This window comes from Physeter macrocephalus, chromosome 8 (assembly GCF_002837175.3).
Source record: "Physeter macrocephalus isolate SW-GA chromosome 8, ASM283717v5, whole genome shotgun sequence".
In the NCBI taxonomy this organism is placed as follows: domain Eukaryota; kingdom Metazoa; phylum Chordata; class Mammalia; order Artiodactyla; family Physeteridae; genus Physeter; species Physeter macrocephalus.
Window position 1 is genome coordinate 129,369,909 of NC_041221.1, and position 27,101 is coordinate 129,397,009.

The 27,101-nt window shown below is 53.0% G+C and overlaps 1 protein-coding gene across 5 annotated transcripts; it reads right to left on the reverse strand.

Moving 5' to 3' along the window:
- Positions 1–50: 50 nt before the first annotated feature.
- On the reverse strand, positions 51–25,743 carry SEPTIN8 (septin 8). Of its 5 annotated transcripts, XM_028493230.2 has the most exons (12): positions 25,515–25,663; positions 24,843–24,965; positions 14,218–14,338; positions 12,970–13,165; positions 12,437–12,623; positions 11,271–11,432; positions 10,604–10,700; positions 10,238–10,406; positions 9,901–10,033; positions 9,613–9,803; positions 8,036–8,068; positions 4,382–7,206 (listed from the first exon to the last, which is right to left on the reverse strand). In XM_028493230.2, exons 1-11 carry the CDS (start codon positions 25,542–25,544, stop codon positions 8,041–8,043), a joined length of 1,437 nt encoding a protein of 478 aa, XP_028349031.1. In that variant the 5' UTR covers positions 25,545–25,663; the 3' UTR covers positions 4,382–7,206; positions 8,036–8,040. The 5 variants fall into 5 exon arrangements, with proteins under 5 accessions (XP_054942731.1, XP_054942732.1, XP_054942730.1 ...); XM_055086756.1 differs by lacking the exons at positions 4,382–7,206; positions 8,036–8,068 and adding an exon at positions 51–698 and having other exon boundaries at positions 12,437–12,617; XM_055086757.1 differs by lacking the exons at positions 4,382–7,206; positions 8,036–8,068 and adding an exon at positions 55–698 and having other exon boundaries at positions 25,515–25,743.
- Positions 25,744–27,101: the final 1,358 nt, after the last annotated feature.

A 27,101-nucleotide genomic window follows, 5' to 3' on the forward strand; every position in this document is an offset into this window, starting at 1 on the left:
TTAGAATATGATTCTGTTAGTAAGGCAAAATTATGCAATGTGGAAATGTCATGGGGTTTTGGTCTGTTATGAAGCATGAAGATTAAATCACTAAGGGCTGTATCAGTATGAAAACTGGCCACTGTTGCCAAGCTGCAGAGTTTCCTCTCATGTCAAGCAGATACAAGTAACTTTTCTGCTACCTTAATCTTGAATCGTATGCTTCTATTTTGCAGAATTGAAACACTGTCATCTGAGTACTTTAGGCTCTTAATGAGCATGTCACAAAGCAGACTGTCTTTTTCTCTCCAGGGTTGAAGCTAAGCTTGGCCACAGAGGGGGTATTAAGCCTCAAGCCCCTTGGGGGGCCATGAATGGGAATGAAAAGGGTTGGGCAATATTTGATATTCCCTGATGAAAATTTAAATTGTTTGCACTTTTGGTCATTGATATATGAAAAGTATGGGGTTTTCTGTTCTAACATTAAAAACCACGGTCTCCAGTTCCACGCCCTGGTGGTCCTGGGCTGGCCCCACGTGAAGGAGCTGCTGCCTCAGAGGAATCCTTCCCTCCACGTCGCATCCCTGACCAGGCAGCTGCAGCACTGTATGGCGGGCCACCAGCTGCTGCAGTTCAAGGGCTCCACACTGGCCTTGGTCATCATCACCTTAGAGTTGGAGAGGCTCATGCCCGACTGCTGTACTCCTATATCTGATCTGCTAAAGAAAGCACAGGTAGACATCAACTTTGCCCCAGACCAGGCTCTCAGTTTTGCCCCTTCAGCTGATGCACTCTGCCCCCAAAAGGGTACTTGTGGCCCTTCTTGGCCCTTGTGGGCTCCAGAAGATGCTCTGGCCATGATGACTCTGAAGAGTCTTCCTAAGGGCTAGGCTTTCCAAACATGGCATATCCTCTGGACTTGAGTATTAGATACACATTCCCTTCACCAGAGTGGGTTTCTCTGACAGTGAGTGAAGCTTTATCTCAGTAGCAGCCCTTATAGTCAAGAGGATGTGGGGACATGTCTAGCTCAGGAGGAAGCAAACCTGAGCTTAGTATTGGGGAGTGTAAATTTCAGACCCCTCACCCTCTATATGGTACCAGGCACCAGGATACCCTGAGTAGGCACTGGGAGGTCAGAATCACTCAGGATGGACAGGGTAAGATGGAATGCAGTTAGAATAATGACAGTTTTTGCTGAGGTTGAAGATGGGTGTTCCTGAGATGGTGGGGTTAATGTTCTTAAGTTGGGTGGTTGGACCTTCCTGAAATTGCTCCATGCTAATATTTCGGCACTGAATTGCTCATTCTTTAGAATGTAAAATGATTCTGCCGCAAGGATAACCACTCTGTTTTAATTACAGGTCAGTATTAGGCAGTGGAACCACTGCAAAGAACTCGTGAAGCAGCAGCTGACAAGTTTTTAGTCATCCTCCCACACAGACAACTTTCTGGTTCACCTGCCAGCCTCTGTGCCCCTACCCCGGTGCCCTTTAGAGCATAATGGCAATCCCTCCTTGCTTGGACTCCTCTATATTGTAGGCTTTATGGATCCTCTAACAAGAAAGGAAGAAGGCCCTGAAAGAGCAACTGAGAAAACATTCCTGTCTTCAGAAAAAACATAAGGGGGCAAAAAAGACAGGTCAGGGTCCCTAAAGGGAAGGGTAATCTGACAAACTGAACCCCTGCCTCCCTCTGAACCCTGGGCCCGAGACCAGGGAGAAGGAGTAAATGCTCATACTGCAGCTTGCTTTTTCTTCCTTCTCCAGCAAGGGCTGTATCAGCCCCTAAGACAGCTGGACTATGAGGCCACAGGTAGGCCTTGCTCAGGGCTGAAGGGCTGGGCTGGTGCTGACAGACAAGCTCTTGCTGCTCCACCTGCCAGAGATGGCCAGGTCCTTCCAGCTTCCCAGGCTTGTACCAAGAACATGTGCAGGTTTCAAGTCCCAAGTACTCTGCCCACCCCTGCAGAAATGGGATGGTCTCTCCAGATAGATTTACCTTGACTTGGCCAGGATTTAAGTCTTTTCTTCATAAGGACTCGATTTATAATGTATGCTTTAGTTAATGTACAGCAACTTGATCAAGCTTTAGGCAAATTTCTCCTTTGTTACTCTTAAGCAAAGTAGTTTATTAGCTTAACTAGAGGGATTCTTGTGTTAAAGCAGAACACTTCAAGGTGACCCTTGTGATGGGGAGAGACAGCTCCCAGAGCTTTTGGTTGAGGTGAGCAGGTGCTGAGGCTGAGCCTGCCTCCACCACTGCCAGGAGGAGGGAGAGATCACTAGCGTGGCTGAGGGAGGTGACACTATAGAGCCATTCTCTAGGCAGTGGAGTCCAGCTGGCAGCGATTTCCACTGGGGCTGTGTAAGCAGTGTTGGGGATATGAATGACTGAGCCACACATTTAGAGGTAATTTGTGAAGTCCTTCCACTGTGAACAGTTTTTTGTAAACGTGCTAAGCCATGCAGAGTGTGATCTGCTACCAGCTGCAAAATAGCCAAGGACTAGATATACTATAATAGTGTCTGTACTGTGGTCAGCACAGATCTCTACCTTTTGTTGAAACAAATTTGCTTGTTGGAGCTTTTGTTAAAATACACCTTAATTCCTTTCAAACCTGTCTGAGTCTTATTTTATATGTATTAGATACCTTGCATTTAGAGTTGATAGAGTCAAATACACCTGAAGTACATCTCTCGAGCCCTGTCAGGAACTGTCCTCTAGTCCAGCACAGAGGGACATGCTGAGGGGCAGCCTGCAGCTCATGGCCACAGCTTGCTCTGCCTCCTTTCTTCCACTGGGAGTGGGCACTGTCACTGGTGGGGCAGGGGCTCATCCTGAGGGCCCACACCAGCTCACGCTGTCTCTGACTTCAGGAAACTGCTGAGAGGTATCTGGACCCCCTTAACCAAGTAAGCTGCATCCCCAGAGCTAAACCAACTCTCAGTCTCTTGGAAAAAGGAGAAGGTAGACCTGTGAGCCACAGTATGGGGGTAAGGGACAGCCTTGCTGCTTCATCTTTCTGTAAATAATATTCCCCTTCTTTGGGGAAGCAAACTTCTGTATTGCCAAAATACCACTTGTGAGATTTTTTGGGTTTTGTTTTTAAAGTTTTATGCTGTTCAAGCTTGCCTTGGAATCCTAGGTCCCATCCTACTCTCCTTTAACATTTTTTTCCTGCAGTTAGGAACTCATATCCCATCTCAGATTAGAGATTGGGGATCGCTGTGGTGGGAGAAATAAAGACACATCCATCTTCCATTTGTCCCCATCTGCAGAGGGCAGGGATTGGTAAAGGACTGTGGCTGCAGAAAACAGAGATGGGAGAGAGCTCAGAGGCAGATGGGCTAAGAGAGGAGCATGGTGGATGAGCATCATAGACCTGTCCTAAATTTGTCCAAATATTACCTCCCCCAATTAGGTGAGCCAAGGTCCTTCCATCAGTGTGGCGCTATTCCCCCTGGCTTCCTAGGGAGTCTCTGTCCTTCAAAGCTTGATGAAGACTTTGCCTCCCTGCTACCTGCCTCCCTGTGGGGAGAGTAGTGCTGTACCTCCACTAGGGATGCCTGCATGCCAGTCTCCCTGCTGGGCTGTCAGCTTCCCCACCTTAGTCCCCCATCATCTCCTCATTTTGGTCTTCCCAGAGATTAGCCTAGTGTCCAACAGAGAAAGCACCTCAACAATGGGCCCAGGAGATTGCCATCACTTCCTTCAACCACCAGTCTGCCCTTCCTCAACCAAATATTTGCCTACTTAGCAGGGCATCCCAACTCTACAAAACCATCTCAGGTCCACCAACCTACACTGTCAAGCTGCACAGGAATTAAGGGTGCAGGATACCAATAATGAAACCTCAGTTCCTCCAGTTATGAGCTGTGTGACCTTGGGTGATTACTTAACCTCTCTGTGCCTTGCCTATAAAATGGGGAAAATGGTACCTAACCATAGGATGATTGTGAAGATCAGAGGAATTAATACATGTAATGCACTTTAGACCAATGACTAGCACACAATAAGAACTCAAATGTTAGTTGTCATATGTCAAGCCTCCTCAACAAGGAGGTAAACTTTTCAAGGGCAGGGTCTTCCTTCTCTCATGTCCTGCTGGATAAAGTCACCTGATAAAGATTCATTAACTACAGGCTGCGTCTTCTCTTTCCTATCTTTCCTCCATCCCACACCTATTCAAAAGCCTTTCACAGATGCCCATGGCAGGATTCACTATTAAAACACAACTCCTATAGAAGCTGATCAACCCCACAAAGTTCATGGAAAAGACAAGCTGTATTTTACCACAGGTGTAGCAGATTAATAGGCTAGGAAACATTAAATCAGAAAAGCCACTGCCCAAAAAAGACACCACAAAAACTCAAAATAAATGCAAAATTTAATGGAAAAAAATGAGTACAAAGTGAATGGAAAGGAACAAAAATTGTCAATGAATGAAGAAGTAAATGAATTAACAAGTGAAGCAGTTTTAGAAAAGCATGTTAACGTAACAGACCAGCAAGCCACACTTCCCTCGGGCCTCTTATCCAGTAATACGAGCCCCACTTAATGGAACCCACACAAAGACATACACACAAACATACATGGAGTTAGTCTGTACAACTGCAGACCACCTAGACTCAGGTTACCCATAACTTGGGTGACCATACATCCCAGTTTGCCTGAGACAGTCATGGCTTATGCCTGTTGACTTGGCATAATTATCAATAGCATTTCTTTTCACTCTCAAAAGTCTCAGTTTGGGCAATAAATTATACGGTGATTCTACCCAAAACCAACTTGGTTCATGAAAGACATGACAGTAAATGCCAGCGTGATCCCGCTGACTGTCCTAAATGCCAACAGATGATACTGAGACAGAAAAGGAGGGATAATCAGATCCTGCAGACAGGGGGCACATTCTGTGATGGGGAGCTTGTTAAATAATGGCAAGTTCTAAGCCCACCTTGGGCACCAAGGATTAATTTGGTCTCAGCTAAAAATGACAAAATTCCAAACATAAACAGCATGGGAGAAAAGTGCAGTAAGGCTCGCTGAAGTCAATAGGTCCTGTGGAGGCAGCTCAGACCCCAGAAAATGTAACAATGACAGGTCTCCCCGAGATTCTGGGAAGGCTTGGGCCTGCAGGCAGATAACCAGCCATAATTCTGGCCTCCCAAGTATGCCCTGGGTGCAGCCCGCAGGCGGCAGTGGATGGGTGGCAGAATCTGCCCACTCCAAGAGTCCCCAGATTAGCCTATGAATCAGGAGTCCTCATTTCTTATATAACCAGTGAACCTGCTGGGTCACTGAGCCTTGTCTTCAGAAATACATTAGCTGACAGAGGCTATCTTAAAGGTCATACTTCCACCCAACTAAATACACTTTCAGACATATAATTACCCTAAAGTTAAGCCACTCGCAGTCCACATCTGCCTTAGATATGCTGATTTACCTTTTTGGATAACCACACTGAAACATCAGTTATAGCCAGAGGTGGATTTACTCTGAAGCTAATGAAGCTTAATTCTCAGTGCCCTTTCCAAGGCCCTGTACCTAATTTTATACTCATATCCTTTTTTTCTTAAAGAAAGGTCTCTCAAGTAGTTCAAGCTTCAAGCCCCTCAAAAACCTGTATCTACCCCTGGTCATGGCATAACTTTGGAGAATTTTCACCTTGAGCATCAATAAAACCTGCTCTGCTCCTGGCGAGGAGAAAAAGACCACCTTTTCCTGGTCACGCTTCAGTGGATACACACAGCTCACCCTCCACCCCTCTCTGAATGGAACATGGTCTCAGAAGGGCGGGAAGGAGCCAGGACCTTGTCCTGGAAATCAGTAAAGCAGGCCACGGCAGAAAGAGGGAAACAATGATGGAAGAGAAGATGAAGTACGTAAAAAACAAAATGCCAATCCAACAATAAATTAGCGCAGCTTCCTAAGTCTTCCAACTAGGGAGTGCACTAGACTGTAAGCTCCTTGAGGACAGAGCTGCGCGTTACTCTGGGTAGCCAGTGCCCAGCACAGTGCTTCATCAACATTAAATGAAATCCTTCCTCTCATCTATTCATTTCTTGTGTACCATATTATCAGCCCATGTTTTCAACCCTGATATTCTCAATGGCTTGCAAACCAACAGGAACATAGAAGAATGCTTGTACTTTCTTAGAATGTTCTCTTTAAGAATGCCAGTAAAGGGGAAAAGCTCCTCTGCTGGTATTTTTTTCTTAAATTGTTCACATACATCAGACACTTTCATCTCTTTCCCTGCGACTCAGCCAAGAAAAAGGAAACAATGACCTGGAGAAAAACCTGTCCCGCTGAACACTCTTTGCATTTGGAATATGCAGGATTGGTTTGGGGGTCTTAGTTAGAGTCAAACACTTAACACGCACACGTGGGGTTGGTCCCTGTTTACAGGTAGCACCTCTGGGGCACAGAGACAATGGCTTTGGGCTGCTGTTCCATTTACATTCACAGTAAAAACACTGGACGTGGTCTTGCTCATGATCCACTTTCATCCATAAAGAAATTCCAAACACTGTCATTACAGGATGTTTATTACCCACCTCTCCCTATATTTTATAGGGATACTTTATACATAAGAAAGGTTTAGAGATATTTTTAGTTTTTAAAAATCAGGGAATCTGTTACTTATGAAAATAATGGGAGAGGGTATTATTTGTCTTTATGCTCGTGCCAAAATAAAAATTTAGAAGTGATTTAAAAGTTATTATTGAAATTAAGCTCTAGGTTAGAAAAATTAAAATGAAGGGGAATCAGGCGAATTTGCAGCATGTATACCACACCACGTGGCCACACCTAGGGCACTGCATGAGTTGCCATCTTGACGCTGAACAATTAGGCCGAGCATCGCCGGCTGGGGCCTTCGCTAGAGTGGCACAAAACTGCTCCATCAAGGAATAGTGACACTGTAAATGGAAGACCAGCCACTGGCTCTGAAAAAAATAAACCTCATCAGTTTTGGATTCCAGCATTCATGGCTTTAACGAGTTTGCATAAAGAGGGTGGCCCGCCAGGCCCAGGCAGCCTGGGGGATGGCGGGGTTGTCGGGGGCGGGGGACAAAGCAAGGCTGTAAACACTGGAGTCTGTACCAGCTCCCAGTCCGTCCTCACACCATGTTATGGGAGAAGGGTCACAAGGTGTAACTCAAGCAACTTAACACATGAAAGTCTAAAGTCCACTCTTGACATGTAAGTCTGTGCGTGCGTTAACTGAAAAATAAAAATAAAACAAACAGAACAAAAACAGACACATTAAAAGGTACACAGACGACCAAATCAAACAGAAGCAAAAGACAGCAAGATGAACACTGGGAAAGGACAGTCAGTTTGGCATTTGTAACAAGCAAAGCAGAGAATTCGCTTCAGTGTATGGCATCCCAGGCTGAGGGTCTGATAGGGAAGTAATTTTGCAAAGATGAATTAAAATTTGAAGAATAAGTACAGTCAATCAAAGCCATTCAACTAAAAGGTCACCAAAAAATGTCCCCCCAAATGCACTCCTGACTCATCCCATTCCCCTGACCAGGGCGGGGGGGAAGGGGTGCTCCCAGCCACCCCACCTACCCCACTCCTGGCCTCCACAAGGCCAGCATTGGAGGAGAGGGCTCTCTCCCAGAGGCCAAACTGACTGAAGCTTTCTGGAATGTCCAGCAAACAGAAAAGACCTGTTTTCCAGGCCCAGGTCACATGAAAAAAGCAGGGAGACCTGACACCAGTGATGAGCCCCACCCTGAGCTGTGCTGGTGCCCTTGCAGCCAGCCTGCACCCCACCCCATTGGCCCTCATCCCCTGACCCGGCCATGGGTCCTTGATCTTCTGTTTTTGAGGGGTTTCTCCATAGCTTATTTCCCAGGGGACTCTGCCTGCCTTTTTTTTAACGAGATGGCCTGGGATAAGCTGGCAGGGAGCACGGCAAAGTCAATTCAGAAGCCAGCACATGGTTCATAGAGTGGCATACCCCCTCTCAGGAAAAACCAGATTTCTGAGCCATTAGCTTGAAATCCACACAGGTTCCAATTCACAGAGCCCTCACACTCACCGAGCTCACCAAGACCTGGACATGGGACCCGGGCTGGAAGCAAATGCAAAGCAGAAGGGAAATTTACATGGCTGAGGGGAGTGTGGGGCTGGGGTCCTCCCTGGGGATGAGCAGGGGCTTATGTGTCGCAGCCGTGCCAGCAGCTGGGGTGGAGACACCAGTCAGCAGGATGCGGGAAACTACAGGGTCTATTCCAAAGCAGAAGACAGGCCTCGGGAATGAGAACTAGCATCCAGTTCCTAAACGCCTGGCTTTGTCCCCTTGGTCTCCCCCAGAAGCTCCTTAATTTTATTTTCCTTAGATGTGTCTGTGCCTCTGTGCGTGTGTGCCTTGGGGACTGTGTGTGTTAGTAGATATGTGTCTGAGTCTATGTATGTGATGGGGCAGGAGAGAGTAAGACAGTGTACATGTGTCATGCGTGTGTGTGTGTTAGGGAGCACAATATTGGGGGGCAGGTGGAAGGCTAAGGCCACAAGCAGCATCCCAGGGCCACGGCTAGCCATGCACTGCATGGCCCTAACCACAAGGCTCCACTGCCACCAAGGGAGGAAGTGCCTGGACACACACATTCCCAAACACGCCAGGAGGAAATGGAATTCCAAGAACAAGAATGAGGACCAAGATGAGTACACCTGGCAAGAGAAGGAAGGGACCTGACACAGACCAGGGGCAGGGAGAAGCAGGGACAGACAAGATCCCCATGGTGTGATGCTGTGTGGGACATTGAAGGAAGTGGGGCGGGAGAGGGAGACTCCCCAGGAGCCAGGGCATGGGGACTCCAGATTTGAGTGTAGAAACAGGCTATGAAAAACACCAAGGAGAAGGGACTTAGAGTGGCCCCCACCTGGCCAAAAGTTGACTGCACTCCTGGAAAAGACTCCTCCCCATCCCCCATAATTCTCTCTCCTCTGAGTACTCTCGGAGGAACAACTCCAGCCTCTACCTGAGGGGCAGCCCCCTCTCCAGTAGGACTCACAGGGCCCCTGCAGGGAGCTGCCGTCCTTCATTTAGCAGGTCAAGATCACAGTGTCCAGGGGGTCAGTGCTGGCTGGGTTCAAGGCTCCACTGTCCTCAGTCACCACCTGCCTGCCAATACGGGGCCCATATCCACAGCTTCAGGACTGAGGGGGAGGCACCATGGCTGTCCAAGCAGAAACCACAGGAGCTTTTGGAATCTGCCCAGAAATGCTAACATTCCCAGGCCCTGACCGTCTCCTGGGCTGAAAGACTTTCCCTGAGACCCTACACCCTCTCGGGAGCCACTCCCTGCCTGTGTGGCCCAGCCTTCTCCACCCAGCTCTTGAGGGGGCTGCAGGAGAGAGAGAGAAAGACACAGAGAGAGAGAGAGAAATGGGGTGTGGGGTAGAAGAGGGAGAGAGGGGCCACTCATGCACAAATACAAGAGTGGGCATGAATGCTTGATATCTTGAGATATGAAGATCACTAGTGAAAGAAGAAAGGTGAGCAAGAATGAGGTGGGAGAGCAAGTGAAAGAAGAGAGCAAAATGGTGAACCAGCAAGAGTGAGCAAGAGTGAGAGAGAGTGAGCCAGCGCAGGGCAGGGAGCCCACCACCTACTTCTTCTTGTCCTTGTCCTTCCTCAGAGGCTGCTGCGAGGTGGCGTGCAGGGCCTGAGACTGCAGGGCCTCCACCGCCGCCTTCCTGCGGTTGAAGGCGTTCGTCTCCTCCTCCAGTTCCCGGCGCTTCTCCTCCACCTTGCGCTTCTCCTCCTGGTGGACCCGCTTGAGGTGTTCAAACTTCTCGTGGAGCTGGGAGCAGAAGGCGGGAGGCCGGGCTTCATGTGGGCCCAGGAGCCCGGGCCCTCCCTGGCCTGGCCTCCCCACAACCCTCAAGCCCCGCACACACCTCTCTCTCCTTCTCCTTCAACTCCAGCTCCGTCTCCTTCACTTTGTTGACGAACATCTGCCTCATCTCCTCCTCCTTCCTCTGCAGCTCGCTCAGGAATTCTTTCCTCTTGGCCTCGTATGTCTCCTGTAGGCTGTGGAGACCCAGAGAAAAGAGGCAAAGGCGGGGATTATGGCAGAACGGAGCAGTCAGAGCCAGAGAAGCAAAATCACGTGGGCATGGGGGGTCGGGGGGAGAGGATGCTGGGGTCCCAACAGCCTCTCTCCCCAGCTCATAAGCCCCCAGAACAGATGCCGACGCGGCAAGTCTGGCTGTGGCTGGGGAGACAGGCTGTCACCTGAAAGGCTGGCTGTCACCATCGCTGTCCTGGAAGCCCATCTCCTCCAACTTGCAGCGCCGGTAGAGCTCGTAGTGCCGACTGTGGGTCTGCTCGCGGAGGTCCTCCATGTTCACCCGGATCAACATCTCCCGGAGCTTCACGAAGTCGCAGTGATTTTCGTTCTCCACTGAAAGGAGAGGGCACGTGGGCATCAGGCAGGCACCCAGCCACCAGCACAGGAAGGACGGGGCACAGGACAGCAGTTAGGGTGTTAGAGGTAGACTCCAGAGGGAGAACAGGCAGCAGATGGTCACGGGGAGGACACAGGACAGGGGACTGAGTCCGGGACCCCAGCCAGGGCTGTGCTCTCACCACCACACTCACCCTGCACCACGCCCCAAGGGTACTGCCGTGCTCGCACCAGCTTGTTCCCCACCTTCACCTCCTCGGTGCTGCCCACCACGGCAAAGGGCAGGTGTGCCTGGAAAGGGGCCCAAGTGTGCATGAGCACTGAGCTGACACAGGCTAATGGACAGACCCACCCTCACTGCCCCTGGGCCCAAGGGAGGGTTTGCCCAGACCTGAACAAGGCCTGGCCAGATGCTCACTTGCCGGCTTTCCTTTGGAGAAGTATCCTGGAACCTCCACACAAGGGAGTGGGCTGAACCCGCAACCCCTTTCCTCTTGTTCTAGGGTGTTCTTTCAGCCCTTGGGCTCCCCAGGGGCCACTAGAAGCTCCCTCAAACGACCTGTGGGCCTGGCTCTCTTCCAAGTTCCCAAGCCCTGGCATCCTGCCTGCTTGCTCCTGCAGGTTTCAGGTCCCAGCCCTGAGTGCGTACCTTGGGAAACTTAAACCTGGGGAAGCCCCGGTACCAGCCCAATACCCAATTCTTCCCATTCCCTGTCCAGAGGATGCAGGACTGGCCAGTTCCCAGATGCCCATCCATCTTTCCTGGAGAGCTAAGGTTGAAACCCAGGGAAAAGAGAGTGGCCTGGGGCCGGCTCCAAGCCCTCTGGCCCCAGAGCCCCAAGGCCCTTGCCCAACACTCACATTCATGACCGCATTAATCTCTGCAACAGCTTCATCATCCGTGGGAAACTGGTAGATCTGGACCCCATTGCTGACCAGCTCACCCATGATCTTGATCTTGAACTTGTGGAGCTCACTCTTGGAAATGGTGTCTGCTTTGGCGATGATGGGAATAATGTTCACCTGCCAGGATTGAGGAGCGGGGTCAGCAGGTGAGTTGCTCCTTGACTGTGGAGAGCCCTGCTCAGGCCATACCCCTAGGCAGGCGGGCAGGAAGCCAGAGAGACAGAGCTGCTCCTAAGGGGTGTCCTGGCCTGAACCCAGCCAGCTGGGGCCATTCTGATGGGTTGTAACAATTGGCTGCAGAGTTTCTTACAGCCCTGGCTGCCCCAAACCTCCATCCAGCCCCAAATTAGTCCCTTGGGCATACCCAGCTTTGACCCAGAGTGCTCTGAAGGTCTTAACCGGCGTGGGGCCTGACAGGACCAGCAGTAGGGGGCTGAGCACCCCCAGAGCAGGTTAGATGACCCATTAGCAGTAGCCACAGGAAGACCTCAAAATCTCCCAGGCCAAGGTTATCCCATTGTTCACAGTGAAAATTAACTCCTAAGAGGGGGGAGCAGTCACGTGAGAGCTGACAGGTGACTCTGGGGCTGTACACCCTCCAGGACCCCATGCCATTCCTGTCATTCCCATGAAGCTGCCCTTTTAATACCCACTCCTCAATCCTACTCTAATTCTGGGGCTTAACTCTCCTGTCTCTACTGTGCTCAGGAGGACCCCAAGGGAAAGCCACGGCAGGAAGGACAGGGGAAGTGAAGGCAGCAGAGGAACTAGGAATTGAGAGAGAGAAAATGAGCAGAGAATTGGGATGCTCTGGGGAGGTGGGGTCAGAGGGACAGGGGTGAGGTGGGGAGGTAACTCTAGGGGCATGGGGAGGATGCCAGGAGCTAGCAGGCTGAGAATAAGAATCAACTCAGCCGGAAGGAATGGGCTCAGGGCCAGATGCAAGGGACAGAGATCTGGAGAAAGAGCCCAGAGCAATGGGGGCTGGCTGGAGCTGTAGGGACAGATGCAAGAGAAGATACAGAGAGGACCAAGCCCAGGGGGCTGTTTGCAAGCCCCCAACCACACCCCGCCTCTGTGGAAGATGGGGAGCCCACGGAATCAGCTGGAGGGGGCCAGACCTTGCTGTCTAGTTTCTTCATGGTCACCAGATCCAGGGACTTGAGGGAGTGCCCCGTGGGCGTGATGAAGTAGAGGCAGACGTGGATCCTCGTGTCATGGTAGTCGAAGAGCGAACGGCGGATCTTCAGCTCCTCCTGCAGATAGTTTTCAAACTGCGTGTCGATGTAGTCGACTATGGGCCTGTAACTACAGACGGCTCTGTCACTGGAAGGCAGGCAGGCAGCAGAGCCGCGGTGCAAGGCCTGGAGCCCAGCCAGGCTGCCCACCAGCCTTCTCTCTGTGGGAACGAACAGATTCTACCTGGGGATCCCTGTCTGGGTACAGGTGGCTGACCCCTTCTCCTGGTCCCCCGAGGGGTCCTCAGGACCTTAGATATTCTCCTAACGGCCCTCCCCTGGCCCCCATGGAGTGCGGGCTTGGTTACTTATCTGGGGCAGCGAGGAGTGCAGAGCACTCAGGCAGAGTGTTAGAACCACGGCCAACGTGGAGGGACGGGGAATAGACCAGGCGGGCCGCCCTTCCTGCCGCTTGCCTCTCATCCTTATTGATCTGATCCCCGAAGCCCACGGCATCCACGATGGTCAGCTTGAGCTGCACGCTGCTCTCTTGGAGGTCGTAGGTCTGGGGCCGCAGGCACACACACTCCTCATGGTGACTGGCTTCCTCGGTCTCAAAGGTCGTGTTGAAGAGCGTGTTCATCAGTGTGGACTTGCCAATGCCAGTCTCCCCTGGGGGGCAAGGAGTGGGCGGGGGGGATGTCAAAGGCTGGAACTGGGGCTGTCCCTGGCTGTTGGGTAAGCCAGGTGGAGCTCAGGTACCCTCGGCCTCTGTACAAGAGAGGGGGGCAGGTCTCCCACTCCATCCCCCACTGTCCCCAACCCCATGAACCATCCCTTCTCAGTGGCCTCAGAAATAATACGTGGAAGGAAGACCCAAAAGGCTGACTTGGACATAAGACGTGGCTACGTGGGGTGTGTAGGTGTTTCCTCAGAGCGTGGGGAAGAGACAAAGCCAGGCAGTTGTGAGATACCACTAGACACTGGCCTCTGCTGGCCTCAATGGGACCCGGTCACCTGCTCTGCACGCCATCCCTCCTGGGCCCAGGAAGGTCATGGGGCCAGCAGGGTCAGGGTCTGACACCACCAGTGGCTCAGCCCACCTGCTGTGGGTGGCCCCAACTTCATGAAGCTTTAATGGGAGGGGGGAGGTTCAGGAAAGGCTGCTTTCCAAGGGGCAGGGCACCCACAGCCTGGCAGATGCCAGGGCTTGGGTACCTGTAGAGGGTCTGGCAGAGCTTTTTGTCCCCTCTGGGAGCCCCAGGCCCTGAGGCACATGAAACCTTCCACAGCCTCCCTGTTGGGGGCTGTATTTGTTTAGATGTGTACTGGAGATTTTACTACATAACACTGTAATGCAGGGACAGTCTGGTTTACCATAGTGTCCTTGACACATAGTAGGAACAACAATAACTGTTTTTTAAATAAACAAACAAACAAGTGGATCCCAACCACTGTGATAAACAGTCAAAGCACTTCCAAGCTTTTTACTCTTTCCAAGTTTATTCTTCATGGCAACCCTGAATCAGGCCCTGGATCCACCTCTATCTTTGACCCTGGCAGAGACACCCACCAAAGCCTCGTCCTGACCCCCCAAAGTGTCACTCTGCCTGGGAGGTCCCCTTGCAGCTCAACAGGTGGTCAGGGCAGCAGCGCCCCATCTCCCAGAAGACCCGCGTCCGTCCTCTGTCTGAGGCTGCCCCCTGGCCAGGCATGACACTCACCCACACAGAGGATGTTGAAGCTGAAGCCCTGAGTGACCGACTTGCTGACCAGCTGGTCGGGGAGGCTGTCGAAACCTACATGGCCACCCAGGGAGAGGCTCCGGGGCTCTGGCTCTGCATTCTGCCAAGAGAGAGGAGAGAGGCAGTGAGCCCACTAGGGAAGAAGGGCCAAGTAGCGGGGAGGCTAAACCTGAGTTACTCCCCCCCACCCCGCCGCCGCCAACCTTGTCTCAGTTCTCAGCACATCTCAGGACACATCGTGAGTGCATCAGAGCTCCAATTCCAGGCCAAGTTTCCACAGAGGGAGCCCCAGGGCCTCAAGACCCATGACTCTATCTGGGAAAAGGCCCTTTCACCTGTGGCTTTGCTCCTCCTGGGCTGGTGAGGAATGTCTACGCCTGAGGTGTCTCCTGGCAGGTGGCCCCAAGACCTATGGCTGCTACCTGAGGGCTCACCTGCCCTCCTGCCCAGGAGGAGGCCCCAGATGGTCCCTGGATCTTAAACAAAGATTTCAAAAGGCCAAGATTAGAGGGTGTGTATGTTCCTGTGGCCCCTTCCTACTGAAGCAGGACTCAAACAGAGGCAGGTCTGGCCTGACCCCCTCACACTCGGGGGGGCCTTTCGGGGGGGCCTCTCCCATCAGGCTGGGCTCACAGTCCTCCACGGGCACCCCTTGCTCCTCACACACCTAAGCATGGAATGCACACGTGGGCCCTGCTGAAGGGGCCGGCGCTCACTCGGACCCACCACTGGGTCTCAGGACCAGTCTCTGGGGCATTGTGACTCTGAGGCCTCAGTGGTACTCTGTAGGGACTCCCAGGCTCTGGTTCCTGCCATCCTTCCAGCCCCACCCCAGTCCTAGTTGCTTAGACAGAGGATTCTGGATGAGAATGTGGAGCCCTGCCCAGAGAGGCGGGCAGCAGGTCCTGAGCGAGCACGGGCCAGTGAGCTGGCCCACAGCACTATAAAAAGAACCCACCGGGACCCAAAGCAGAGGGTCAAGGTCAGGCTCCAATTTGTGCGGATTCTTTGCTTCCCTGGGAATGGGGGTGGAATGCTATCCTCTGACGGAAGGTTCCCAGGCTCATCCTTCCCAGGTTTGGGTCCGCTCGAGGGCAGGCCCCAGACAGCTCCGTGTAGGGCAGAAGCATGCCTCCTCTGTTCCCAAGCCCCTCTGCCCTGACTGCCAGCTAGACAGAGCAAGGACAGGACAGGACAGGACAGTGGGTCTGAGTCTCATCCTGCCATCCAGCTCACAGCTCCAGAGGGGAGGAAACAGGCCCAACTGAAGACAGTCCCAGAAGCACTGATTAGGACAGTGGCAGCCCTTGTGTGGGTACAGGCACAGTGAGCACAGAGGGGCTGAGGACCAGACAGTAGGGCCCTGGCTCCCTGCCCTCCAGCACAGGGATCTCCTGAGCATCTGCGTTCCCCCTGACCTCTCTGCAGCCGCAGCCTGTTGCCTCAGCCTGAACCCTCTGACCATTCCTTCCTCCCAACCAGAGGCCCTTGGCACTCAAACCCAACCCTCTCTTCTTCATTAATTATGCCTACCTGCCCCTTCCCCCAGGCCCCTCCCCCAGCTCAGTCATGGCATCCCTGCATCAAAGACTCCCAAGTGTGTGTGGGGGTAGCCTAAGACCCCACGTGGCCCCTCCGGGCAGCTGTACTATCCCCTTGAACAGGTTAGAGTTACCCCTAAGCGGTTCCCTCCAATGACCCTCTTTCAACAGAGCCTCTGCTCTTATAGCTGACCCTTTCTCCCTGCCCCCATCCCCAGGGGACTGAGTCACAACCTTCCCAATCAAGCCCAGGTCCCCCCAGGGCTGCAAACATAACAACAAAGAGGCCCAAAGGCAGCTTCCTCTCACTGGTAGCCTCATCACCAGTAAATGGAGCATAGGAAGTGCTGGGTCTGGTTCAAACCCCCTAGCATGGCATTCCGGGCCCTTTACCATCTGAGACCTTTTTCATAGGCTTGGTTCCTGCCCAGCTGGTTATCTCTGGATATACTTTTCAAACTTGACACCTTCCCCAGGCTCCAGAGCTCACTCTACCTTTCCCTGGCACCTGCTTTGACCTGGTCCCTAAGTACTCACATCCCAGACCCCTCACTTGGCTGTGACCCCATTTCCTTGCACTATTAGTTGTCCTTTTTAGATGCATCGTGCTTCTCCAACTGTTCCATGAGCTCCTTGCAGTGGGCTACAGGCTGGAGGAGGTCAGCTTTCCAACTTCCCACCCTCCCACCACTATGTCCAATGTGCTAGACAACACTACCACTTATAAATTACTGAACACTGTCTTTACTGACACAGCATCAGGGGTATCTGCCCACCCTACACAGGGCTTCATTATTCGGTCTCTGTTCCACCTGCTCGTGGCAGCTTGAGGATCAAATGGAGGACAGAACAGTTAGTCTAGGGCTTTTTTTTCAGGCGAGACTGAAAATCTCCAAAATTTAAGGCGTGCTGTGCTTGCAGAGAAGGCTATGTGTTTATTCATCCTCTTCTTCCAAGGGTGACACAATCAGGATGCAATCCAACATCCTGTAGTCTGCCGCCAAAACCCACCCAGTCAGCTGTCTGGAAGCCACGCACGCGCACACACACACTCGGCTTCAGAGTCCTTACACAGAATCAGAGGCCATCCTATTCCTGATTTTCCCCAACTCTCTTACAGTCCCAGGCTCCAAAGGCTAAGAGCAGCACTCAGGGGTCTCACACAAGCCTACCCACCCACGCTCAGCAAGCCCTGCCTGCCTTCACTCACACAGCTGGGCTCTCTCTGGAGAAGTGTGTACATACAGGGAGGTCTTTGTCCCCAAGTTGTTGCCATGCTACACTCTGTCACTCCAAGGGCCACAGACCTGGGGTAATCGATCCTGCTCAGGAGCCTCAGGGGCCACGGGAGTGTCAATCTCCAGAGCACACGTGCACGCACACACATCCACACACAGAAGAATGGCCGCTGGTCCTCACGGCGACACTGTTGTTCCCTGGTCTCAGGAGACTGATCTAACCTCCCAGCTCTATTGAGGTGTGACTCTTACTAATGCCAACCTCCCCGATCCTATATTTGGCATCAACAACATGTGATCCAAGGTGCGACACTCCCTCCAAGGTGCCCGCCCAAGTGTCTCCGTTGACCTGTGCTGGGTCTCAGCCTAGGAGGAGCCAGCAGCCTACAAAGCACCACTGGCATATCTCAGCTACCACAACTCAGAAAGGAACTTCAGGTCTCTCACTGGTTACTTGCAATTTGTCAGGTAAGACCTCAGCTCCAGTTCCAGGGCTGGGTCCTAATAGTCCTGAGCCAATCAGCATGATCACACGATTGGTCAGGCACAGGCAAGCGACCCAGATTGAGCCTTTATGACCATCTTGTAACCATTAGGGGAGCCAGCCTAAGACTGAAGCCCACTCACAGAGGATGGCTGAGCCAAGGAAATCACAGAGGAGAGAGAGCCAGTGTCTGCCCTACCTCTGAGCTTTTCCCTTTACCCCAGCCACATCTCCCCTGTACTGTTTAAGCTAGCTGAATGGGGCTATCTATTACCTGCAACTGAAAGCATCTTGACTGCTACAGTCCCCAAAGTGAAACTCTGAATGCAGAGGAACAGGGAGAAAGCAAGGAGAGTTAGGACAGGGAAGGAAAAAGTGGTGTTACAACCACAGGAAGGAATGGATGTCAAGTGATGACACCAAAACCTCACGAAGGTCCACCTGTGCAGACTAAACCAAGTGATTTACACAGTCTCCTACGCAGCCCTTTCCCACGCTGTGTGGCAGAGACCATTATTATGCCCATTTTACAGGTAAGAAAACTGAGGTGCACAGAAGCTAAAGAACTAATCAGGGTAAAGTAGGGATTTGAGAGCAGCCAAGCCCATGCCCCAAACCACTCAGCTGCGCTGCACACCCTAGTCTTACTATGCTCCCAGCTCATTCATTCAGCCACTCAAAACAGGCTTGCTGGGCACATCTACTGTGTGCCAGGCACTGGGACAGCTGCTAATGAAAAGATGAAGACACCAGATCCTTAACCTCAGCGGCTCAGTCTAATTCAGTCTAAACTCAAACGGCTGTGACGGCCAGGCAGGCAACGTAAATGGATGAAGGGGAGCAGGATAGTAACAATAACCACCACCACACCTAACAGTTATCAAGGGCTTACCAAGTGTGACTCTAATTTCATCTCATTTAGTCCACACATCAGCCCTATGAGGTAGGCTGTATATTATCCCCACTGTACAGAAATAGACAATTGAGGCACCAAGAGACTAAGTAATTTTCCCAAGATGACACTGCTCAGGAGGGTGAAGCCAGGATCTAAATGGAGATGGTGTGACTGTAAAACCCACACTTCCAGTCACATCACTCTGCCGCCTATTGGATGAAAGACCCGGTGACTTGGCTGAGTGTGGGGTCCCTCAGGGAGAGGCAGGAAGAGTGGGGAACTGCAGAGGCTGTGCTCGGTCCGTGATGGCTACGGTTTTGTGACTCCAGCCAACTGTGGGAATGCAGACCTAGCATTACTAAATCTTCCAATTTTTTAAAGAGAATCCAGAAATCCAGATTTTTTTGGCGAAACCCACTAGTTTTCAAAGGTTGGCAACAACTACCAATGGAGAATACCATGAGGGTCCAACTCAGTGTGTCTGGGGGTTGGACCTGACCCATGGCCTGACAGTCTGCAACCCCGGGTCTGGCAGAATGGTGACCTGGAAGGACAAAACACCCAGTCTGCACTCTTGGGCATGGAGCGCCACAGGAGACTGCTCTGTGGGAGGAGCCTTCAGGCTGGACAACTTAACTCGGACCCTGGTGAGAGGCAGACCCAGCTGCTTCTGGCCCTTTCCACATACCCAGCTCCCAGGGGTGCCAGCTCAGGGGGCTCAAAGTGTCCTCAAATCTCCAGGATACAGAGTTGGCAGCTCTGAGCTCTACACACACAATGGGAAACTCCACAGGGCCCCTCTCTAATCACTAACAAGCTTTTGGCTCCTAAGCCAGGCTTTGGGCTTCTATGTCATCATTTCTTTGGCACATCAAAGACAACAACCAAAATAATAACTGCTCAGGCTGACTGCGTTCCTCCATGCCCAGTCGTCCAGAACAAAGTAGAGAATGGCATTTTGTTATGCAGCCCAGTGGATAAATAGGACATCCTTTTCCTCACCAGGAAATGCTGTCTGAGCCTTCTGGAGCGGCCCCAAACACCAGACAAAAGGAGCTGCCCCTTTTACCAAGAAGAGAGGTGGGATCTGGGGGGAAACCATGTCTCGCACTTGCCCACAAAAACAGGATTTTATCCAAAAGAAAGTGGAAATCTGCTGAATGTCTAAACCAATAGAGCCAAGGAAGCTATGGGTGAAAAAAGCCCCCGAGATCAAACCTCCCAAACGAGGCTGGCTGTTGGGGTGGGAGTAGAGATGGCACCCCACCATTAGTGTACTTGGCTCCTGAATCCTAGGCAAAGAGCAGCCCCTACCCCAGGTCTTCCACAGAGTCCTCTCCAAGTGCCTTGGACTTCAGATGCTTTTCTCACCCCAGGCTCCCATGCCTAGTACCCACTGTCCTGAGCACCCAGCAGGCAGACAGGAAGCCTTTTCCCCAGGAGAGCTCCAGCTCTGGGGGCCCCTATAAAGTCCTTGTGCAGTGGACCCAGGAGTCATTGCGCCACTGGGAGCCTTCTCCGCCTGTGTTCCTGGCACAAACCACCCTACCCCTGGCCCTAGCTACTCTCAGCAGCCTGGGCCTTAAATAGCCAGAGCAGAGGCCCCTGGCCAGAACCCATGGTCATAGCACAACTGTCCTTGAGTCCGAGAGGAATCCTAGGAATTTTCCCAGGAAAGGCTTAGGCTCTGGTCCCAGGATTCCAAAGCAAGCCTCTAAGCCCAGGTCAAAGGTTACGGGAAATAACTACAGGGATGTACATAGGAGGGTGGGGGTGGGAATGCTGCTATCCTGGGCCAGGAGGGAAGAACAGAGGCAGGACATACCTGTCCGCAATCAAGAGGACACCTGAGAACCAAAGTGTCTCTCTCCTAAGGTGGCAACAAACCTGGGGAGAAGACACAAGCCAGGATCAGCCTTCATGGTGCCAGCACAGTGGCAGATGAGGTAATAATGGCAAGATGGCAGTTGGGCCCCAGGAAGAGAACACCAGTCACTCTCTCAAGGCCAGTCATCCTCTCCCCCATCCTGGGAAGCGAAGGGACTTTGGGAGCAAAAGTACCCCCAGGAGACAGAGGCCACCCCATGCTCTGACCTCAATACTCCAGTTTCTCTGCTTCCCTATCTCACTAAGAGGCACTTTCCTCCCTCTTTCTGCACACAGACAGCAGGACTGCCACTCGGTAATTTGGGATGGTTTATTTCGCATTTCTCATGTCAAAATCAGGTTTCCAAGAAGCCAAGAGCACAGTTAGTGGTCTCTGGGCCCACCCACCTCGCCCCAGGCCTAGGACACAGGGATGTCATGTCATACCCCCATGGGAGGGAACGGTCCATCCCACCACAGAGCAGATAGGGAAGGCACTCTGGGCCACAGAAGGTACTGAACCCCAGGTGTTCATACTTTCCCACTTGGCTCAGGGGCTCCAGCAGCAGCCCCCTACTTCCCCACAGCAGGGAAAGCCACATTGGTCTGGACACCGCAGGATGGAGGCAATCTATTTTCCACAGTGAATGAGACCCCACCTTTGGAAAGAGGAATGTGGGCAGCACAGGTGACCATGCCCCCCTCCTACCCCAGAATGGATGCCGGTGCTGGGAAGGGGCAGAGAAATACATGGGCACCAACATGGGCCAGCAGAGGCTTGGGGCAGCACTGCTGTACTTCTCTGTTGCTTGCACCATTCACCCCAGCACCAAGCAGAGTGTCAGACTCGTATCCAGGCCCCACAGCCAGGTCTGGTGAGTGGACTTAGGTCCATGGCCCACAGCCCCTCCTGAACCCCAGCCCTCAGGTGGCCCAAGCCCAGGAGGCCCCTCAGAGAGTGGCCAGCACCTATGATCTGAAAGAGGCTCTTATTCCTTCCTCCCCTGGTCTGTCCCTCTGATGTGGCTTCCGAGACAAGGGTCAAGAACCATCTAGAAGCCATGTGTTCTGAGGAGGAGAATGTCTAATTTGCCCCAATACCACCCAGGGCAACAGATGTTACAGCCTAGATGCCCCTTGCCCTGTCCTCCACCACCTCTTCCCAGCCATGGTTCCTCACGTGAGCCCTGAGGATGCAGATGGCTCTACCAAAGAACACCTCTATCACGAGGGCATGTTGACCTTGGGAGGCATCCTTTCCCCCCGGCAGATGTGTCTCCCTCCTGCCTGCATAGCTCCATATCTAATTGTCTGGCAAAGCTTGTGCCTTGGGGGCCATGACTGGGGATTCTGAGACCCAACCTAGCAGCACAGAGGCAGGAAGACTGGAGAGGCTGCAGGGGACACATAGAGACCAGCCAGTTCTCAGGCCCTTTGCTCTGTCATCCTGCAGTGGCTTCCTTCTGGTAGCTGGACCGGAGCCACAGAAACGTTCGTGCTAGTTACTGCCCCAAATATGTACCTCCACCTAGCCCATCTTAGGGCTCAAAACTCAGAGGGATCCACCTTCTCTGTCATCTCAAGGGGTACTGGGGGTTGAGGTTGGGTCTGAGGCCCAAACTTGTCAATGACCAGAGTCTGCATCTCACCCAACCGTGGGCTGCTGGCATCAACAAGATGATGGACACAAAGCATCCAGTGCCCTCCCTGCCATCCAAAGCTTTTGACAAATATCTGGCCCTGTGCTCCAAGCCTCCATCAGTTCTCCTGCATCGTTGGCATTGTGGTCAGTCTCCTGCTTGCCACCTTCTCTGTTCCTACTCTGGTTAGTCCCTTTTCATGTGCTCCCTTGGATCACCAATGCCTCCCCATCAGTCTCCCTGCTCTGACCCATTCCAGTCCAGATCTCAGGCAGACCTTTCTAAAGTGAGCACCCATAGCATGGTATGATGCCCATGATGGGGGCAGGGCAGGGCAGACTCACCTCCCAAGGGGAGGGGGTGGAGCTGCAGCTTGGCAGGTTGGCGCTCGCTTATGACCCCTCCACACCACCAGGCACTGAGAGCTGCACAGATGTACCTTGCTCAGCTTCTACTTCTCCTTCGGAACAGCTCAACAGGAGGTTACTGGTCATTTTTACAGGACAGGGAGACACCACTCTGTGACAGGCCCACTGGGATGCCTCCAACATTCCTTCCCACCAGCTCTTGCCTCAGGGACAGAGTAGGCACTCCCTGGATAGCCTGCTTCTTGGGGAAGTGTCAAGATTACAGGGGTGACAACGGAAGTGACAGATGGTGCTGGGGATAAAGCGGAGATGGGGGTGGGGGGAGAGATGGGCTGGGAGGAGTGCCAGGTGTGAGGCTGCCATGCTGCACGCTTCCTCCCTCTCCCCCTCAGATCTCCACTTTCCCTGAGCCCTCAATCCTCCCTCGCTATAGAGTTTGAACCCTGCCCCATGAGATTCTGACAGGAAAAACACAGGAGATGGCCCCTGGGGCAGACAAAGAGTAAGGCCCAGAGTCTGGGACTAATTAGGGAGGAGGGGCAGAGCAAGAATGGACAGGAGTCTGGCTGCCCAAGGAGGGCAAGAGGCAACAGACTCCCCAGAGGGCTGTCCCAGACATGCACATCCTAGGAGATTTCGACCATAACCCCATGGCTGATGTAGGATTGAGCAAGGCCCAGCCGAAATGTAAAGGTTGCTGACCCTGCAGTCTTTATATCATGCTACATGAAGAATAGGAACCCAGCACACACTGACCTCAAAGTACCATTCCATATGCTCATCTAAGCTCCAGGTTGGGACAGTTCCCAGGCCCTCCTGGGCTGGTCTGACCACCGAGCTAGCCTGAGGGGCAGCGTCAACCTGCCACAGCTCAACCAGATTATAGCCTCATGGCCACTGCTTAACACTCAGTTCAACCCTGCAGCAAGTGAGACACCTAAACATATCTCCAAACATGCCATAGATTGCAATTATCTTCCACAAACTCTTTGAAGAATATCAGTATGGTTATTGCCACTTTATAGCAAGATAAAGGAAGAAATGATTTTCCCAGGATGACAAGGCAGGAGAGGAGAATGGAGTCCAAACTCCTAAATTCAGGCCAAACCCAACCCAAGGTCTCCACTCAAATTCAACAGTGTCCATGTCCTCCCAGGAGGCTGATAGCTCAGAGTGTGAAGGGTGTGGAAGGTATCCATCCATCCAGCTTAACCTGGCACAGTAACCAAGGCCCCTGAGCTCAGGCTGTACATCCTTATTTGAGTCAATCCTCTCTCTTGCCTTGGCCCACCATGGCGATAATACCTGAAATCCTTGCAGATATGGTTTAAGAGCAAACACAGGAATCTGAGGGGAAGAGCCTTTCCAGCCCAATGCCTAGCACTGCAGCTAGGCCTCTCAGTTCAGCCTCTGAGGATAATCTCTGGACGCATGTAGTGATGGGAGCCCCTAGGGAGGGTACCCTGTAATGGAGCAAGCTCATTCTCTGCTGCCTTCTTACACACAGTGCCAGTCTTCACATCCACATGGGCACTAAGTAACATGTATTATTTATTGTGTCTTTACCATGTGCCAGACACTGCTCTAAGCACCTCGCCTGGATACTCTCATTAAATCCTTCCAATAACCCTATGAGGGAGGTAGTATTTTTATTCCATTATACAGATGAGAACACTGAGGGGTTACACAACTTGCCCAGGGTCACAAGGCCAACAAGCAGTAATCTAGGATTCACATCAGGCAGTCTGATTCTAGTTACTCTACATACTGCTCCCACCTGCAAGACCAACTGTTAGAGTAACCTCTGGCCACAGACAGACAAGACCCAGACATAACTTTCTGGTCAGCTGGGCACAGAAAATGCACACAGGCACGCAGGCAGAGATGTACAAACACACACAGCTCTCTTGGCCTCCAGCTAACCAGCAGGTCTGTTGGGATTCATGCACAGCCCTCCCGGGGGTACATAAATTCCCATTTACAGTGCAGGGGTAGGGTGAATCTCTGATTTGCCCAACCTCTGAATCTGCTCCTCCTGTATTTAAACTTACTGAACTGACTCGCAGGCCCCTCTCCAATGGGAATAAAACACCCAAGTCTAAAAATTATGAAACCAAGAGTGCCTGCTTTAATTACGCATATTTCCAAAGTAGACCAACATTTTTAGATTAAAGAGAAAATTTACATATATAAGTTCAGATGACAATATTTATAGCATTAATTACATAAGTCCAGAATCCCTTATTTAGCCCCAGAACCAATTCCTTATCAGTCACATATTTAGCATTTCCCCCCTACCCCCAACATCCCTGGGCCCTCCCTCCCCCTTACCACCGACCAGGGCCTCACATGCTGGCAAGAGGACACAGCTTCCTTCACCGTCACAGCCCAACCTCCCAGACACACCCAAATCCAGCCTTAGACATCAGGGGACATGCAGACACAATCCCCAAAAGGCCCCTCTCCCCCGGGTGAATTATGAAAGCCTTTGGGAAGTTGGCTATTGGCTGGCTCAGGCCCAGAGAGACCTCTACAGGGACCACCAGAGACGTTAGCCCTGCAGAAGGCATACCTGGACTGGGGCCCAAACATCCACTGGGCTGAATCTGGAATCCCTCCAGTTCCTGGGGAATGGCTGCTTCAGACCCGACCACTGAGGCCAGACCTGCCTGGAATCGCACCCAGGATCCGGGAGCTGGGGTGGGGGGGTGGGGGGTGGAACGGGAAGGAGAAGAAGGCCGTGGTCTTCAGGACCCAGGTCTGCAACTGCCCTGGGCTCATTTGAGGGACTCCCTAGGATCCCTAGGGCTTCATCCTCACCGGCTGTACCCATCCAACAGCACCTGCGCGGCTAGGAATCTCCCCAGCCGTGCAGAAACACTAGGGAGAAGTGGGTCCGGAGTATCCTGGATCCTCCCCTCTGGCCCCCGGGGCCCCAGTCTGTCCTCAGACCTGGCCAGGACCAGGCAAGTATTTCTATGCTCCTTTCCGCAGAAGAGGTCTGCTCTTCTTCGCCCAAGGGGGGCGACCCTGCCAGCCTCCCGGCAAGGCGCCCCCGCCCGACGCCCTGGGACCCGGGACCAGCGCTGCGAAGAGCCCGCTCCGGTGTCCCCCGTCCCGCCCGGCGTCGAGGCCCGGCCGCGCGGCGCTGACAGTCCGGCTCGCGACCCCAGCCAGCTGCAGGGCGGCCCCCTCCCCGCGTCCAGCGCCTCCCGCGCGCGCCGCGGCCCAGCAGGGCCCTCACCGAGAAGCGTTCTAGGTCAGTGGCCGCCATGGCGAGCTCCGCACCGGGCCGGCGAGCCGGGACGAGCACCCGGGCCGCGATGGGGACAAGCCGGCTGCGGGACGCGCTCCGCCCGGGCGGCTGCGGCTGAATGGATCCAATATGGCCACTTCCTGGAAACTCCCCTTGGCGGCGGCGGCGGCGGCGGCGGGAGAAGCCGCGGAGCCGCCCCCGCCCCCGCCCGCGGGACCGGCCTCTCCGCCCGGCCCGGCCACGAGCGCAGCCCGAGCCCCTCCGCTGGGATGACCGGGGGTCTCCGCTGCGAGGCGGGAGGTGCCGGCTGCGGGGACTGCTGGGACTTGTAGTCCCTGAGTTGGGGGACCGGGAGGAGGGCAGTGCCCGAGGGGCGGGGGCCGGTTCCTGCCGGCCTGCCGCGTGTCCCTGGGAGGCTGGGGCCGAGCCCAGGACAGTGTCCCGCTCCCGCGCGCTAGGAAGTCCGCTCCGTGCGGAGGAGATTGGAGTGCTGCGTGCGCCCGAGGGGTCTCCCCCACCAAGCCGCCTCCACCCGGTCGGAGCCTGTAAATGCACTGGGACCACCCGCCAGAGTGTCGACGGACTGCATGCGGCCGGTCGGGTCCAGGAGAGGCCGCCTCAGCCCCGGGTGACCGTACCCCGGGCCCCACCTGATGCTCTGGTCCGAGCCAGGGCGGCACCCGCGTGTCCGGCCGGGCGACCTTCCCGGGCCAGGGACCAGCCTTCGGCTTCTTGCGCAACAAATGCTCAGGATGCGAAGTTCAGGCTCGGGATTCGTGCAATAGAAGCCGAGCTCGACAGTCAAGACATCAGATTGCAAGTGACCGTCACCCTGCCTGCCCCCAAGGGTTTGGGGCGATGTCTTAATGGAGTCTGGGCACTGTGCATAGAAGACTACGGCTCCCAATGCATGCACATTCTCTCTGCTAATCTCACTACTCAAAACGTGCACAAAACTTAGGAAATAAATACCTCTGCCTAAGCCAGAGGCCTCAGGGGGCTCTAGTCCTTTTCACTGATTATATCAAATCCAGCCCCAAATCCTCTGACACCCTCTTTTTCTTTCCCTTCCCTCTGCCTTTCTCTCTGAAACAACCCAGCCTATCCCTCTGACTCAGGAAATTGTCCTGGTTGAAGGTGCCCATAGACCGTATCTGGACTTGGCACACCTGGCTTTTCACCCTGAAGTGGCTTTCCCCTCCCTTCTCTCCAGGTCAAACACTCACTAAGGTGAACTGACATCCCACTGGTCCTTTCTGACTCAGTGTGTTCACTTTGTTCCTCCCTAGCATGGTGTTTCACACGTTGTACTGTAGTTATCTACAGGAAATGGGCGAAGCTGTGGTTAACGGAGCTGAGCCTACGGCAGACCGCCTGGGTTAGAACCCTGCCTCCATCCCTTGCTAGCTTTTTTACCTTAGGCAATTTACTTACCTGTGCCTCCCTTTCCTCATCCTAAAATTGAGAATAATTATAGTACCTCTGCCACAGGATTAAACACAATAAAATAAGCAAAAGGCTTTAAACTATACTTGAAATAAAATGCTTAATAAAATCTCCCTCTCTAGACTACAA

Coding starts and splice junctions, on each gene's coding strand:
- SEPTIN8 (XM_055086757.1), bottom strand. CDS start 25,544: ATGGCGGCCACTGACCTAGAACGCTTCTCG. Junction 10,407..10,603: donor CCCTTGGGGCGTGGTGCAGG/GTGAGTGTGGTG, acceptor CTCTCCTTTCAG/TGGAGAACGAAAATCACTGC. Junction 10,034..10,237: donor GGTGACAGCCAGCCTTTCAG/GTGACAGCCTGT, acceptor GGGTCTCCACAG/CCTACAGGAGACATACGAGG.